The sequence below is a fragment of the Chaetodon auriga genome, chromosome 8 (assembly GCF_051107435.1).
Source record: "Chaetodon auriga isolate fChaAug3 chromosome 8, fChaAug3.hap1, whole genome shotgun sequence".
NCBI classification, from domain to species: Eukaryota; Metazoa; Chordata; class Actinopteri; order Chaetodontiformes; family Chaetodontidae; genus Chaetodon; species Chaetodon auriga.
In genome coordinates this window covers 29,098,746-29,111,813 of record NC_135081.1, presented here as the reverse complement: position 1 = coordinate 29,111,813, position 13,068 = coordinate 29,098,746, and the positions used below count along the sequence as shown (strand labels likewise).

The 13,068-nt window shown below is 43.2% G+C and overlaps 1 protein-coding gene across 5 annotated transcripts in view; it reads left to right on the top strand.

Annotated features, from left to right (window-relative positions):
• The first annotated feature begins 3,069 nt into the window (after positions 1-3,069).
• Positions 3,070-13,068, top strand: part of gon4lb (gon-4 like b) — a 30,367-nt gene continuing 20,368 nt past the window's right edge. Inside the window, exons 1-10 of one of the 5 annotated variants that reach the window (XM_076737036.1) lie at positions 3,070-3,182; positions 3,729-3,903; positions 4,028-4,170; positions 4,634-4,708; positions 6,477-6,527; positions 6,631-6,675; positions 7,060-7,164; positions 9,631-9,732; positions 12,214-12,360; positions 12,456-12,687. In XM_076737036.1, the coding sequence (XP_076593151.1) occupies positions 3,153-3,182; positions 3,729-3,903; positions 4,028-4,170; positions 4,634-4,708; positions 6,477-6,527; positions 6,631-6,675; positions 7,060-7,164; positions 9,631-9,732; positions 12,214-12,360; positions 12,456-12,687 (1,105 nt within the window). In that variant the 5' untranslated portion in view covers positions 3,070-3,152. Of the gene's footprint in view, positions 3,183-3,222; positions 3,509-3,725; positions 3,904-4,027; positions 4,171-4,633; positions 4,709-6,476; positions 6,528-6,630; positions 6,676-7,059; positions 7,165-9,630; positions 9,733-12,213; positions 12,361-12,455; positions 12,688-13,068 lie in introns of those variants that run through there. The other 4 variants (XM_076737035.1, XM_076737039.1, XM_076737037.1 and 1 more) reach the window with 4 other exon arrangements.

Below are 13,068 nucleotides of genomic sequence, written 5' to 3'. Positions count from 1 at the left end.
GTAGCCGTAATGCCGCAGCAAACTCATGTAGCGTAACGCCACACACTAACTAGCTAGTGAACCAGCTGGCTAATGTCGCACCAGTAAGTTTACCAGTGAGGTAATGTTAGGTTTATTGTGGCGTTACCATGCTAGCGCCACACTAGTAAACGAACTAACTTAAAAAAGAGCATAAGCTAGCTAACCTAAGTTTACTTGTCTCATCCCTCTAGAATGCAGAGGAAGCACACCTGTGGTTTTTTCACATGATACTACAGGTACTTTGTATACTTTGCAGCGTCCTTTCACCCCAACACTGTGAAATGGTGTGGAATCAACTACGTGGATGGCGGATTGAAAATGTGGATCCTGTGGCTGCAGATGATGTGATGGTTGAGACGATGAGGCAGTGTACACTGATCGCAGACTGAGTGGGTCTGTAACGATAAATTAGAATCTATATAAGGTACTTATATTGGATTTAGAGCGTTGATGATCCCTTTTCCAGAAAAAGATTCTTTGCCTCCCCTTGGCTCCTCCTGCACTCCACAAGCTGCAACTCCAGCGAATTTCACAAGAGATTTAACATGGATTGAAAATAGTTTTTAACCGATTTTTTTGTGTATGGGAAAAATAAAGTAATCTAGAATCATGAATGAGTGTTTCATTAATTATATGAATTGATTGTTTGATGTTTATTATTGTAGAAAATGAAGTGAAATTATCATTGTAGTTATTATGTAGTAACCATGCCACAGTATTTTTTAAGCCTGCCATCACTGGAAAAATGTGCTGCTTGTATCAGTGGTCCATTTAATTACACAGTGTTAGCAGGAATTTAAGGCAAATTATATTGTAAATAACCAGCTTTTATTTATTTATTTATTTATTTATTTAGCCGAGCCGCATAAAGTAATAGATGGTGTCATCCGCGCAGAAACCCTTCGCACACAGGACAGTGCATTCTATAACCACTGCAGTCAGTTTCCGTTTTAATGACCTAAATGTATGACTACAGTTTGATCAGTTGTGCATAGTACTAGCGATCTCCACCAGCTAGCCTTTCTCTCCCTGCTCTGCCACAACGGCACAGTGTTGTGCTCTTGCCTTACGGCGCACAGCCGCCTCATTGCTGCCATCGGACTGTGTTGGGCGGTCTGTGGACCCGACACTGTAAGACAAAAAATCAAACACAGGTGGAGCAGTTTGTCTTACGAGTCACCAGGACACCTAATTCAAAAGCGTCCTCTTCGATGTAGTCCTCGTTTACAAAGTGGTCGCTGCAAACCCGAGCTACGGGACTGAGAGCGGGACTCTGGCGTTTTAGAGCAGCTAGTCTGCGACGGAGAACTGATTGCCGCTTTAATGGCAAAACATTAAAATGTACAGTCTTGCAGTGGTTTTTTATTCTGTGAATACATTGCTACAGCCTGGGGTGATACAAAAATTATCTCCCTTGCAGTTCTTGGTGTGGAAAACCTTGCAATAATTTTTGTAAACTTTGTTAAGTGTTTCCTGTCCCCTTTAAAAATATAAACAGCTCAACAGATGGACACTCCCAACCAGGGCTGCATTAATTATAGATAGATTTTTTCAGACTATAGACACAACTTTTACCACCCCATGAATGATGAATAATGTGACTTGAGGACACACCTGAACACATACATGCACACTATTTCTCATTCTTTGGATCATTTTATGTAATAATGTTTATGTCAAACATGACTATCTTGCAAATTATGTTCCTTTTCTTGCACAACATAAAGTAAACAGCATCAAGTATCAACTCAGAAGATGGTGAGCCCCCACCCCACGCCACCCCACCCACCCACACACACACACACACACACACACACACACACACACACACACACACACACCTCAGCCTGCAGACTCTTATATCTCATGTCTTTCAAAACGTAGAACCCAAATGCTGCACTGACACACAGACAGAGGTGGTGAAAAATAAGCAATGATCTGTTAATGATCAAACTGTGAAATGTGCAACAGATGATGAAACAGACAGCCTGATAATTGACAGGATGGCAGGAAATGCAGACAGGCACTCACAACCAACAGACACCGATTCTTTGGAGCAGGTGGCAGATAACCAGAGGCAGAACACACCGGTAAGCAGGCACGCAAGCAGTAAGCAAAGACAGAGCAAACACTGACCCTAAGACTCACTATACCACATTGCATAACAGTCAATTTGATGAAAAATGGCAGGAAAGTTTTGTTTAAATATCCTTGAGTTGACGTGAATTTTGATGATGATTGGAATCAGGTGAGGTCAGGAGAACATCAGGTGAAGTAAGTGGACGGGGCACACCTGCTACCTGCAGAAACATACCCACACAGACAGACACGGAGAGACAGACAAGATTCACTAATTGCAGTGTGATCACTGGATTTATGTGTCGTGAAAGTTGACACATTTGCAATGTAGTATATGCTATTCTGCAGGAAGCTCTTACCTCCTGGGCTTTGAGGAATCTTTCCGCTCGTAAATAATGTATACCTTTAACCTAAACGTTGAGAGGCCATGACCATATTAGGCCCTCTCCTGTTGTGCAGTATATGCTCTGCCATGACCATATTAGGTCTTCTTTAACCCTTCTGTGTTAGTTGTATCAACACAACTCCCCTATATAATGCATGTCTGAGATGCTGTAGGTGTGTGTTGATTCTATTGGCTGAAACCACCCAGACATAGCATGCTGTCTGAGATGCTGTACTTGCTTTAATAAACCTTTTTATATATAACCAAGACGGTATCGGCGGAGAACTTCTTCATCATCTTCATTTCATTGCTGCATCATTTATACACAACAGCAATCAGTTTGGCAGAATTGTAGTCTCTGACAATATTTTTCATTAATTGTTCCTTCTCTTTGATATCCCTCCATATAAATGCTACGTAAAGTTCTCTAATAATAGTTCACTCCACCTTCACTGTGGAGTCCTGCTGATACAAGAGCCGGTACAGCAGGCGGCGCCATGTTTCTTTCACATTGGTCCGTATTCAGCCATTAACTCCAAAGACGTTTCGCTTTTATTCTGAAAGACTGGGCCGGAAGTGTAATTGTTGTTGAAACGGTCGCCACTAGAGCTAACAGAAGCTAACACGGCTCACAGACGCTAACCGAATTAAAATGACAGAGTAACAAATGACTACCGTTTCTGACATCAGTCATACGGTGAGTTTATCAGTTACCATTCTGAGAAACAGATTCAGTCTGACGTTTGATGGTTCCACTTCTTTATTATTAACGTTAATATGACAGCGGAACTTCGCGCTAAAAAAATTGTACAAACTGTAACAACCACTGCGCATGCTCAATAGGACTGACTGGCTCCGTGTGTTAGCTTAGCTAACGTTAGCTGTTGTGTAGTTAACGCTGTTGTCATTATTGTGCTGAATAATTCGAGCCAGACGAGCTGCCATTACAAGACAAACAAACGTTTGGACTACTGCTGTGTCAGTTAGCGCCTTTCTATTCTTCACCTGGAGCAGTCAAACCAGGTAATAAACTGGCTCTGTTTGATTTCACAGTTAAACTCGTCGGGCCTCTTAACTAAACCTAAACTACATCTGAAATGCAGCTAAGTTAAGGAGCTGAACTGTTTCTGTTTTCACTACATGTCATAATTATGCATTGATCTCTTGGATTGATTACTGATGGTGGTGGTCAGTTGTTGTACTGATCACCGAATGCGTTGACCTGTCCTCTCTACTCCAGCAGATGGACAGACGGCGTCCATCTGAAGAGGACATTTGTCCTCTGGAGTCTAAATCTATGAGGACAGACAGAGAGACCATCATCCTCAGGCAGGATATGAAATCACTGACAGCATCCACACCTCTCACGAGAAGTTCCAGTGAGGGTAGACAGGAAGACGAGAGGACACCAGTGTCAGGTGCCTACATTTTACATACATGCTTCAATTCACTGGTCGATATACATAGTCCAGGTGTGAACAGACAGGTGTGTGGTTGGACAGAGGCAGAGCCAGGTGAAGGTGCTGTTTGTCTTCTACTCAGGTAGTGGGATGATGAGAGACAAGGTGGTCACCATGGAGACCAGCGAGTCCAGTGAGGATGAACTGGGTCGACTAGACATTGACCTGGATAGGAAGTCCAAACAGCACAACCTGACATCCAGCAACGTGCGCGCCATCCTGCACGTGAGCGTCTCTTCTCTCTGTCACACACACAAACGCACAGTTAATAGTGGAAGAACATGTTGCAATTACAATTAGTCATTTCCAGACACTTTTATCCCAAGCGATGTACACATGAATTCACACACCAACGGCACAGCATCAGGACCATTTTTGGGGTTCAGTATCTTGCCCAAGGATACTTCGGCATGTGGACTGCCAAGGCCTGGGATCGAACCACTGACCTCCTGAACGGTGGACGACCACTCTACCTCCTGAGCCATAGCTGCTGTTTTATGTTACATAAAACGTGTTTTACATACGTAGCTTCACCTGCATGTTAGATGTACACTGCTTTTAATATGAACACATACACAAGGTTATTATTACATACATAATGTCAACTGTCTGTCACTGTATGCATGTAAAGAACCTGTTTATCACACTATACATGCTGTGTTTAATGTGTTTTTGTGTCCTATGTCAGGAGGTGATTACCCATGAGCATGTGGTGGCCATGATGAAAGCTGCCATCAGAGACACTCAGGACCTGCCCATGTTTGTGAGTGTCCATGCTGACTTTGTCCTATAGCTGCAGGAAGCATCTTCACATTTTAAAATGATTCTTGACTAATTGAACTATCTTACTTTCTGTTGTCTGCTGAGGAAACTTCCTGAAAACTGTCTAATTTTAATTCTGGTTTCTAAAATGTACAGTCAAAAATTGTCTGCGTAACCATGGTAGGAGATAGCTTTAAAGTTGCTTTTTATCAGCCCAAGACAACGGAAGTACACTGCAAAATGCACTGGGTCTAAGACAGAACATTGGGGAAAACCTCAAGACAGAATGACAGAGGATCAGCCACTGAATTTACAGTACTACGTGAAGGACAGGAGTCAACAAACCAGTTTCTATTGTCCATACTGTATGTTACTGTATGTGATATGTGAGCGGCATTCCTCTCGTTTCTCAGGGGACACTGAAGTCTTTCAGGACGCCTGGACAAGCACAAATGCACACACAACATCAGTCACTTTCATTGATTGAAAATGGAGATGTCAGTCGAGCTAAAATGAGGGCATAATTCAACAAAATGGTAGAGGACATTATTTTATTTCTTTATGTTGTAAGGTGTAGGTGTGTAGCTGTAAAATCCAGTTAAGATAAGATAAGATAAAGTACACTTATCCCACAATGGGAGAAAATTCACATGTTACAGCTGCAAGAAGTCAGAAGACACGAAGTTTTTTTTTTTTTGGAGGAAATATTTCAACATCATTTTTGACCAGTTTTGAATGCTCCAGTCCACAGTATCTAAAGCAGCACTGAGATCTAATAATATCGACACAGGACATTCTCCTGCTTTGTCCTGCATTAAAAGATAATTTCAGACTCCGAGAAGAGCTTTCTGTTGAAAACAGCCGCTGGAAACCAGAGTGAAACTTGTCAAAAATGTTGTGCTCTTCTAAGACAGCTGTGAGGTGATTATAGAGAACACACGGACCATTAGAAACAGTTTTTATTGAAGACATATTAGAGACAGTATCAAGTGGACTAGTGCGTGTTATCATAGAACTAACCAGATTTGTGAAGTCTGGTAATGAGATTGGACAAAAACTCTCCTGGATCGTTTGCTGCGAAGTGGAAGGTGCTGTGACGAGCAGGAGGAAACTATGTTTGCTCAGAAGTCTTTTACCTTACCAACAAAGGATTGTTGCGTTCATCATACAAAGAAATAGAACGACAGGTTGTGAAAGGGAGACAGTGTGACTGATGGTGTTCAACAGTATTTTGAGATTATGCTTACTACTTGATACAAGGTTAAAAAAGTATGTGGTGCTGACATCCTTAAACACTTCATTAAAATGCATTTAAGTCGTGTTAGATACTGGTGGTGACCTTGTGGGAGGGTTACAGTAAGTAGTACACATAGATTTACTGGATTTAAAGGTGTGTTGGACGTTCACATTCACACTTTCTAGAAGTGGTTTGTTGCTGTCCATTGTATAATTACAGTTGGGCATGGTAGTGTCAATAGAATAAGCAGTAGAACAGAGTAATCTGGAGGAATAAATAACTGTTACGTTACATCCATCCAAGGAAGTGGTGTTAGGTACTCCTGACCGCAGGGGGAGCTAATGAGTTTTGTAGGGGAGAGAGGGACGTCTGCTGGGGGTGAGCGGAAGTGATCAGGAGTCAATGTTGACATGTGATGAAGGACAATTCTGTGAGGGAGAGTTCAGCAGCTCTGTCTGTCGGCCTGTCGGCCTGTATGTCTGTCTGTTGGTCTGTCTGTCTGTGTTTGAACCTACGGTCTGTTTTCCATCAGGAGCCAAAGATGACTCGGTCCAGACTGAAACAGGCCTTCCAGCAGGAACAGGTGAATTTCACTTCCGACAGTTGTCTCTGATACTTTATGTGGAGATCAAAACAAGTCTTTTTAATGTGACCGTCTGTCTGTGTGTCTGTCTGCCTGCTTACAGCCACTGAAATGGAGTCTGTCAGCCGTGAATACAGCCACAATCAAGGTAATCAGTCTTATCTCAGTCTGCAGGATGATTCCTGTCTCTCTCTCTCTCTTTTTGCTGCTTCTCATTGGTCAAGCAGCTCACAGAAGGTGCTGCTGTGTTTGCTCAATGGTGTATTTCAGCCAGCAGATGTGGGAGTGTGTTCTTATTGGTTCTGTATTCAGTCTTTTTGGCTGTTTGTAATCTTTGAGCACTCTGTGTCTCTGACGTCCGGCTTCAATTGTTAGGAAGTTAAAAAGTGCTGCTGGGTTTCCGTCTCACTTTGTGGCAGCGGCTGCAGTCTGTCTTCTGTTGGAAGCCATGCTTGTCTCGGGTGTCCACTCTTGATAGCCAGGCTCTGACTGTCTCTGTCTGTCTGGGTATCTCTCTCTGTCTAACCCTCAGCCTCCTCAGTTTGTTGATATTGACCTTGAGGACGATGAAGACTCATCAGATGAAGAGTATTGTCCTGATGAGGAAGAGGAGGAGGAGGAAGACACGGCTGAAGAGGTGAGTGATTGTTTGACCTTTTCCAATCACATTAATGGCACAGTCACTGTAACTGTTTGAGCCAAATGGTTTTATCGTTTAACAGTACAAGTAAAGATTGACTAGTGAACAAGAACTAGTTTTGGTGGCAGTTTTGTAGGCGAGCATCAAGGACTTATACTTGATGCGGGAACAGCTGGGAGCCAGTGGAGGGTTAGGGTTGAAGACCAGGCAAGCCGCCACATTCTGCAAAGGATCTCAATGAGAGGTAGGACTCAAACCAGCGGAGAACAGATCCTGAGAAACCGAGCTCAGCGAGTGTGGAGAGGAGGATTTGGTGGTTAACCGTGTCAAAGGCAGCCGATAGTTCGAGCAATAATAGAACAGAGGACTGACCAGTGGCTCCAGCTGATCGTAGTGTCTCTGCTACAGATAAGAGCGCTGTCTCCGTAGAGCATCTGTGTTTGAAACCGGATTGGCTGGGATCATGCAGGTTGTTATCAGAAAGGAATTCAGAGACTTGGTTAAAGACCGTGCACTCAAGAGTCTTGGAAAGGAAAGAGAAGAGTGTAACCGGCCTGTAATTTTCAACCTGAGCTGGTGCGAGTGTAAGTTTCTTTAGCAGTGGGGTTACTCAGGCTTGTTTAAAAGCAGTGGAGAACACACCTGTCGCAAGTGAGGAGTTGATCATGTGGGTGACAGCAGGGATAACTGTGGGTGAGATGACCTACAGGAGGTCGGAGGTTATAGGGTCCAGTGGACAGGTAGTGGGGTGAGAGTCAAGCAGACATTGGAAAATGAGGAGAGTGAGGCACTGTTAGCTGGTGGTATCCTAATGAGTTGGTCAGGTTCAGAGAACTGGTTGCTGATGGTCGAAACCTTATCAGTGTAGAAGGCAGCAAATTCATCGGCTGTGAGCAAAGTTGAAGTAACGTGAGTCAGATTCACGTTTTCTGTCTCCACGTCCGTCTATCTGTCCCTTCAGTATCTTTACTTATGACTAAGTTTCCCTGCTGTGGTTCTGTGTTTTACTTGCTGTGCAGCTGTTGATATGAAGGCCATGTTAAAGTTGCTAAGTAAGCTAAGTAACGTGCATTAGTAGGAGATGGAACATACAAATGAAAAAGAAGAGAACAGAGAATCTAGGTGTGCCCTGGAAAGTCTCCGAACAATCAAATCCTATACAATTTTCAATTTGTCATTTGGCAGATGCTTTTATAGCGGCATAAGCAGAATTTGCTCCAAGGCAAGCCTGAGCCAGCCCTAACTATAAGCTTTATCAAAAAGGAAGGTTTTAAGCCTACTTTTAAGTGTAGAGACAGTGTCTGCCTCCCAGGCAAAGACTGGAAGATGGTTCCACAGGAGGGAGCTTGACAGCTGAATGCTCTGGCTCCCGTTCTGGTTTTTGGAGACTTTAGGAACCATAGGTAGGCCTGCATTCTGGGAATGCAGTGTTCGAGTTGGGTAATAGGATACTATGCACTCCGTGTCTGTCCTTTAAGGACTTTGTAAGAAAGGAGAAGGATTTTGAGTTCTATTCTGGATTTTGCAGGGATTTTACCTATGTGCAAATAAATAAAACAAAACAGGGAGCCAGTGCAGACTCCACACAGAAAGGCCTTTTTCCTCAAGCAGCAGGCACCAAAGGCATGGTGGAGGACACACCCCCGGTGCCCGCAGCGAGAATCGAACCCGGGACCTTCTTGCTGTGAGGCGACAGTGTTGCCACCGTGCCACCGTGCCAGCTCAAAGTCACACTCCCAGATCCCTTCCAGTGGTGCTAAAATCCGTGAAATTTTTCCAATTTGCCATCTGTTAGTAGTCTTGTCATCTATTGTATTGTGTGTGATTTGTAGTGTTTGTATACTGTAGAGCAGGCATGTCAAACTCATTCCATAAAGGGCCATGTGGCTGCAGGTTTTTCCTCCAACCAATCAAGAGCACGCAATCTGACCAATCAGCTGTCTGAAGACTGAGATCAGCTAATGAAATGAGTCAAGTCTGGTGTGCTGCTGCTTAGTTGCAAAGAAAACCTTCAGCCACTTGGCCCTTTGTGCAATGAGTGTGACATCCCTGCTGTAGAGGACGTCTGACATACGTTTTTTCTTCAAGCTGTTCTGCATAATGAGTTATTAGCTTTGATATGTTATGCACAAATGTGGGAGGTAGTTTTTATGTTGCTTTTGTGAGTTGATATAAATGTAACTGATTGTGTTAAAAGGGCATATGTTTGATGCTTGAGAGTAGCCTTTTTCATCATTACAAGCTATCTCCACAAACTAACTTTGGCACACATCCCAAATTTGGCTCTCTGCAGAGAGTTAAGATAACCCCACATTTTCATGAGTCTCCAGCTGATGTGAAGAGAGAAAACTTCTTTTAATCCAGAGTCAGAACAGACACAATGTCAGACTAAGAGCTGTGTGTGTGTGTGTGTGTGTGTGTGTGTGTGTGTGTGTGTGTGTGTGTGTGTGCGTGCGCGCTCAGACATTCCTTAGTGATGCAGACAGCTTGGCTTCACCCCCCAGAATGCATCAGGGCTCTCAGCCCATACTTTCAGCGGACCAGGGACATGATGAACCCCTACAGGTACTCTGACCTCCCTCATATGTGTACCCTGACCTCTGACCCTTACCTGCAGAATCTTCTGAGCACGCTGGCGTTCTGTTCCATTTGGCTGCCAGAGTTGCTTGCAGTTGTTCCAAACAAGGCTTGTCATTCCACCAAAAGCGTGCATTCTAGGAGTGTCCCAGAACTGACTCTCCACTCTGCTCCACTGAAAATACATGCTTAGTCAATTTAGACAGATGCTGCGTAAAGATGCAGAGAGCAGATCAAGTTGAGTGGGAAGTCAGACACAGCAACAGTTTAGAGAATCAGTTTTTCAAAAGTAAACACCTTGTGCAGACTCCCAATCACATATCATAGCAAACAAATCACATGGACCAAGTAAAAAAACATAGAAAGGACATAAAAACAGAGATAGAAAATTATTAGAAAATGGAGAATAAATCCCTCTCCTAATGAACAACTAAGAAAATTGAATTAAAAATAGTGTACTTAGAATGCATAAAATCAAGAATACAACAGTTATAAAGAAGTGCAGTAGAGCATCAGTGTGAGCCAAAGCACCAAAGTTTCAGGGCCCGTATTCACAAAGCTTCTGAGAGTCCTCTAGGAGAGCTCCTAACTTAGCCTTAAAATTCCTAGCAAGGAGTCTGAGCTTAAGAGTGACTCAGGAAGTGTCTGAGAGCAACTCTGAGCAAGGAGAGTACAGAAACTTTTATCTTAGTGAGGAGGTGTGGTTGACCCTGTTGCTAGGTATGACGCAGTGTTCTAAAAGCTGTGATTGGTTGTTACAAAAAGGGAAAAAGACAAAAAAAAAAAAAAAGCGCTCTGCGCTCCTGGTAATGAATGGACAGTAAGATTAACCCATCATATAACTTGGACTGTATTAAGAAATGTGTAATCGTGACATTAATTTTATGTCATGATGATGAAACTCAGGAAAATGAAATTAATTGTGACACAGCTTCAAAATGTTTGAACGTACCTCATTCACATACCGATTATATTGATTTGCTTATTGTTCCGTTTGCTGTCCATGCTGGTAATTTTACTATTTAATGTATTTGATATTAATGGCCGCAACCCCAAAAGGGATAAGCAGTATAGAAGATGAATGAATGATATTAATGGTGGACGCAGACTCAGCTGTCAGCAATTCCTGTGATTGCTGGCGTCCTTATAAAAAGTGTTTTGGTTTGGCAGAATGACCAAAACAACCAATGAAATGGATAAAAACAGAACAAGAAAGCCAAACTGGACACAAGAGCAGCCTGCTGTCGGCACAGCTTGTGGATGGAAATAAAACAGTATTAAGAGGGAAACTGGGTCCCGGGATCACAGCCAAAAGGAAGAGGCAGACTTGGGAGCGCATTGCCGCAGATCAATGCGTCGTTCCGTCTCCTTTTACGCACGAGCGCCGAGTGTGAGAAGCGCTGCTTCGTGCATCTTGTCTGTTTAAGACACTCTGAGGCTTCTTGAAAGTCCTCCTCCGTCCTCCTAACAGTTTTCACCTTAGGAGCTCTCTTAAGGCCTCAGACGCTTTGTGAAGACTTTTTACCTACCAAGGGAAAATTCTAAGAAAAATCTTAGAATTCAAGGAATTCTTTGATTTTTCTAAGGATGACGTCACTAAGAGCTGCTTTTAGCCTTAGGATGCTTTGTGAATACAGGCCCAGGTCTCTATCAGGAAGTCAGAGCTACTTGAAATTCAGAGATCAGTTTTTAGCTTTCTGTTAAAAATATTCAGCAAGCTGCTTCCTTATATCTGTAGGTAGTTTGTTCCAGAGCTTTGAGTCATCGACAAAGGCCGCATCCCTGATTTTCTTTCAGCTGTTTCGGGAAACTTCCGATAAACCAGCAGCAGATAATCGCAGTGTTCTTAACAGTGTAGCTTGGTGCTTGTCCATTAAAGACTTTGTGTACAAGGAGGAGGACCTTAAAATTGGTCCTGAATGTTACAGGAATCAGTGCAGAGCTGCTAAAACTGGACTCATGTGCTCTCTGCTCTTGGTTCTGGGTTATAGTCGAGCTGCAGAGTTTTGAATGAGCTTAAGTCTCTCAGTGGTTTTCTTCTGGAGGTCAGTAAATAGTGCGTTACAGTTATAGAGTCGGCTTGAAATAAAAGCATGAGTCAGTTTTTCAGCATCTTCTTGACTTATAAATGGTCATACGGTGGTGGTTTCTAAGGTGGAAAAATGGAGTTTTAGTCTCCTTGTTGATGCAGGACTCAAAAACTTCATATTTGAACACAGTTAAAACAGAGAAAAGAAGCAGTTTATCTTGATAGCCCTTCTTACCCATGGTCAAAGGACAAACGTCAAGGAGATATTACTAATTCAATGAAATTGGTCAGGCAAATGTTGCGCTTCTGAAACACTCTCATTAGCATATGAAACTGCAAAAGATGAAACAAAACCTTGTTGCAGCAGGAATGCTACTCTGACCTCAAAGCCACACAGATACCCTAACCTGTGACCTCTGACTTTTTTTTTTTTTTTTTAGAGATCTCGAACACACCTGAGGGAACAGGTGATAGCCTCCACCTGCACTGCTCAGCATCTCCTCACTGCTCCTGAGTCTTCCTTCCTGGAGAGACTGAATGCTGTGGAAGAGGAGTTGGACTGCAGCTCTGCCTACACCTATAACCAGGTACCCCCCAGACATTTTCTTACCTCTATGTATCTTAGTGTCTGATTGACCATCCATCTCTTGTCTACCTGTCTGTCTCTCTCTCTGTTTCTCAGTGTCTGGACAGAAAAGGCGATGATGATGGTGCTGGTGATGAAGCCTCCGGCTGTTTGGCGTACCGCACGCGCTCCAAACTTCGTCTGGTTAACATTCCTCTGGGTCAGTTGGAGGCAGAGCTTCTGGCCCCTGACATTACAGCTGACATGTATGAGCAGGGCGCTGCCCAGCAGGAGGAGGACCGTAATTGGACGAGGTGGCTACAGGGTCTCATGGCCTCCGACAACGAAGGTCAGATGTCAGGCTGACAGCAGCACGGTCAAAATGTAACATGTTTAATCTGCATGTAGTGAGACAGCTTTTACCTTTATAGTTGCTCTGCCTTACTGTTCTGTTAGTTTCTTCTTTTTTACATAAAAAACGCTGATATTCAAATCAAAAAAACTTCATTACCCATCAGCAACTCCCACTGTTTCATATGTCATGGCTAAAATAGTAATACACACCAGCTAAACTGAAGTGTAACCTTTTGCTTTGACTTGACAGCACAGAACTCAAGCTACAGTATGCTCTCAGTGCTTTAACTGTTTGATGAAAAATCAGGATTTATTCCTCCTGAGGCCTTTAATATGCAGAAACTGGGTTTTTTTTCTGAACAGTTAACCCACATCT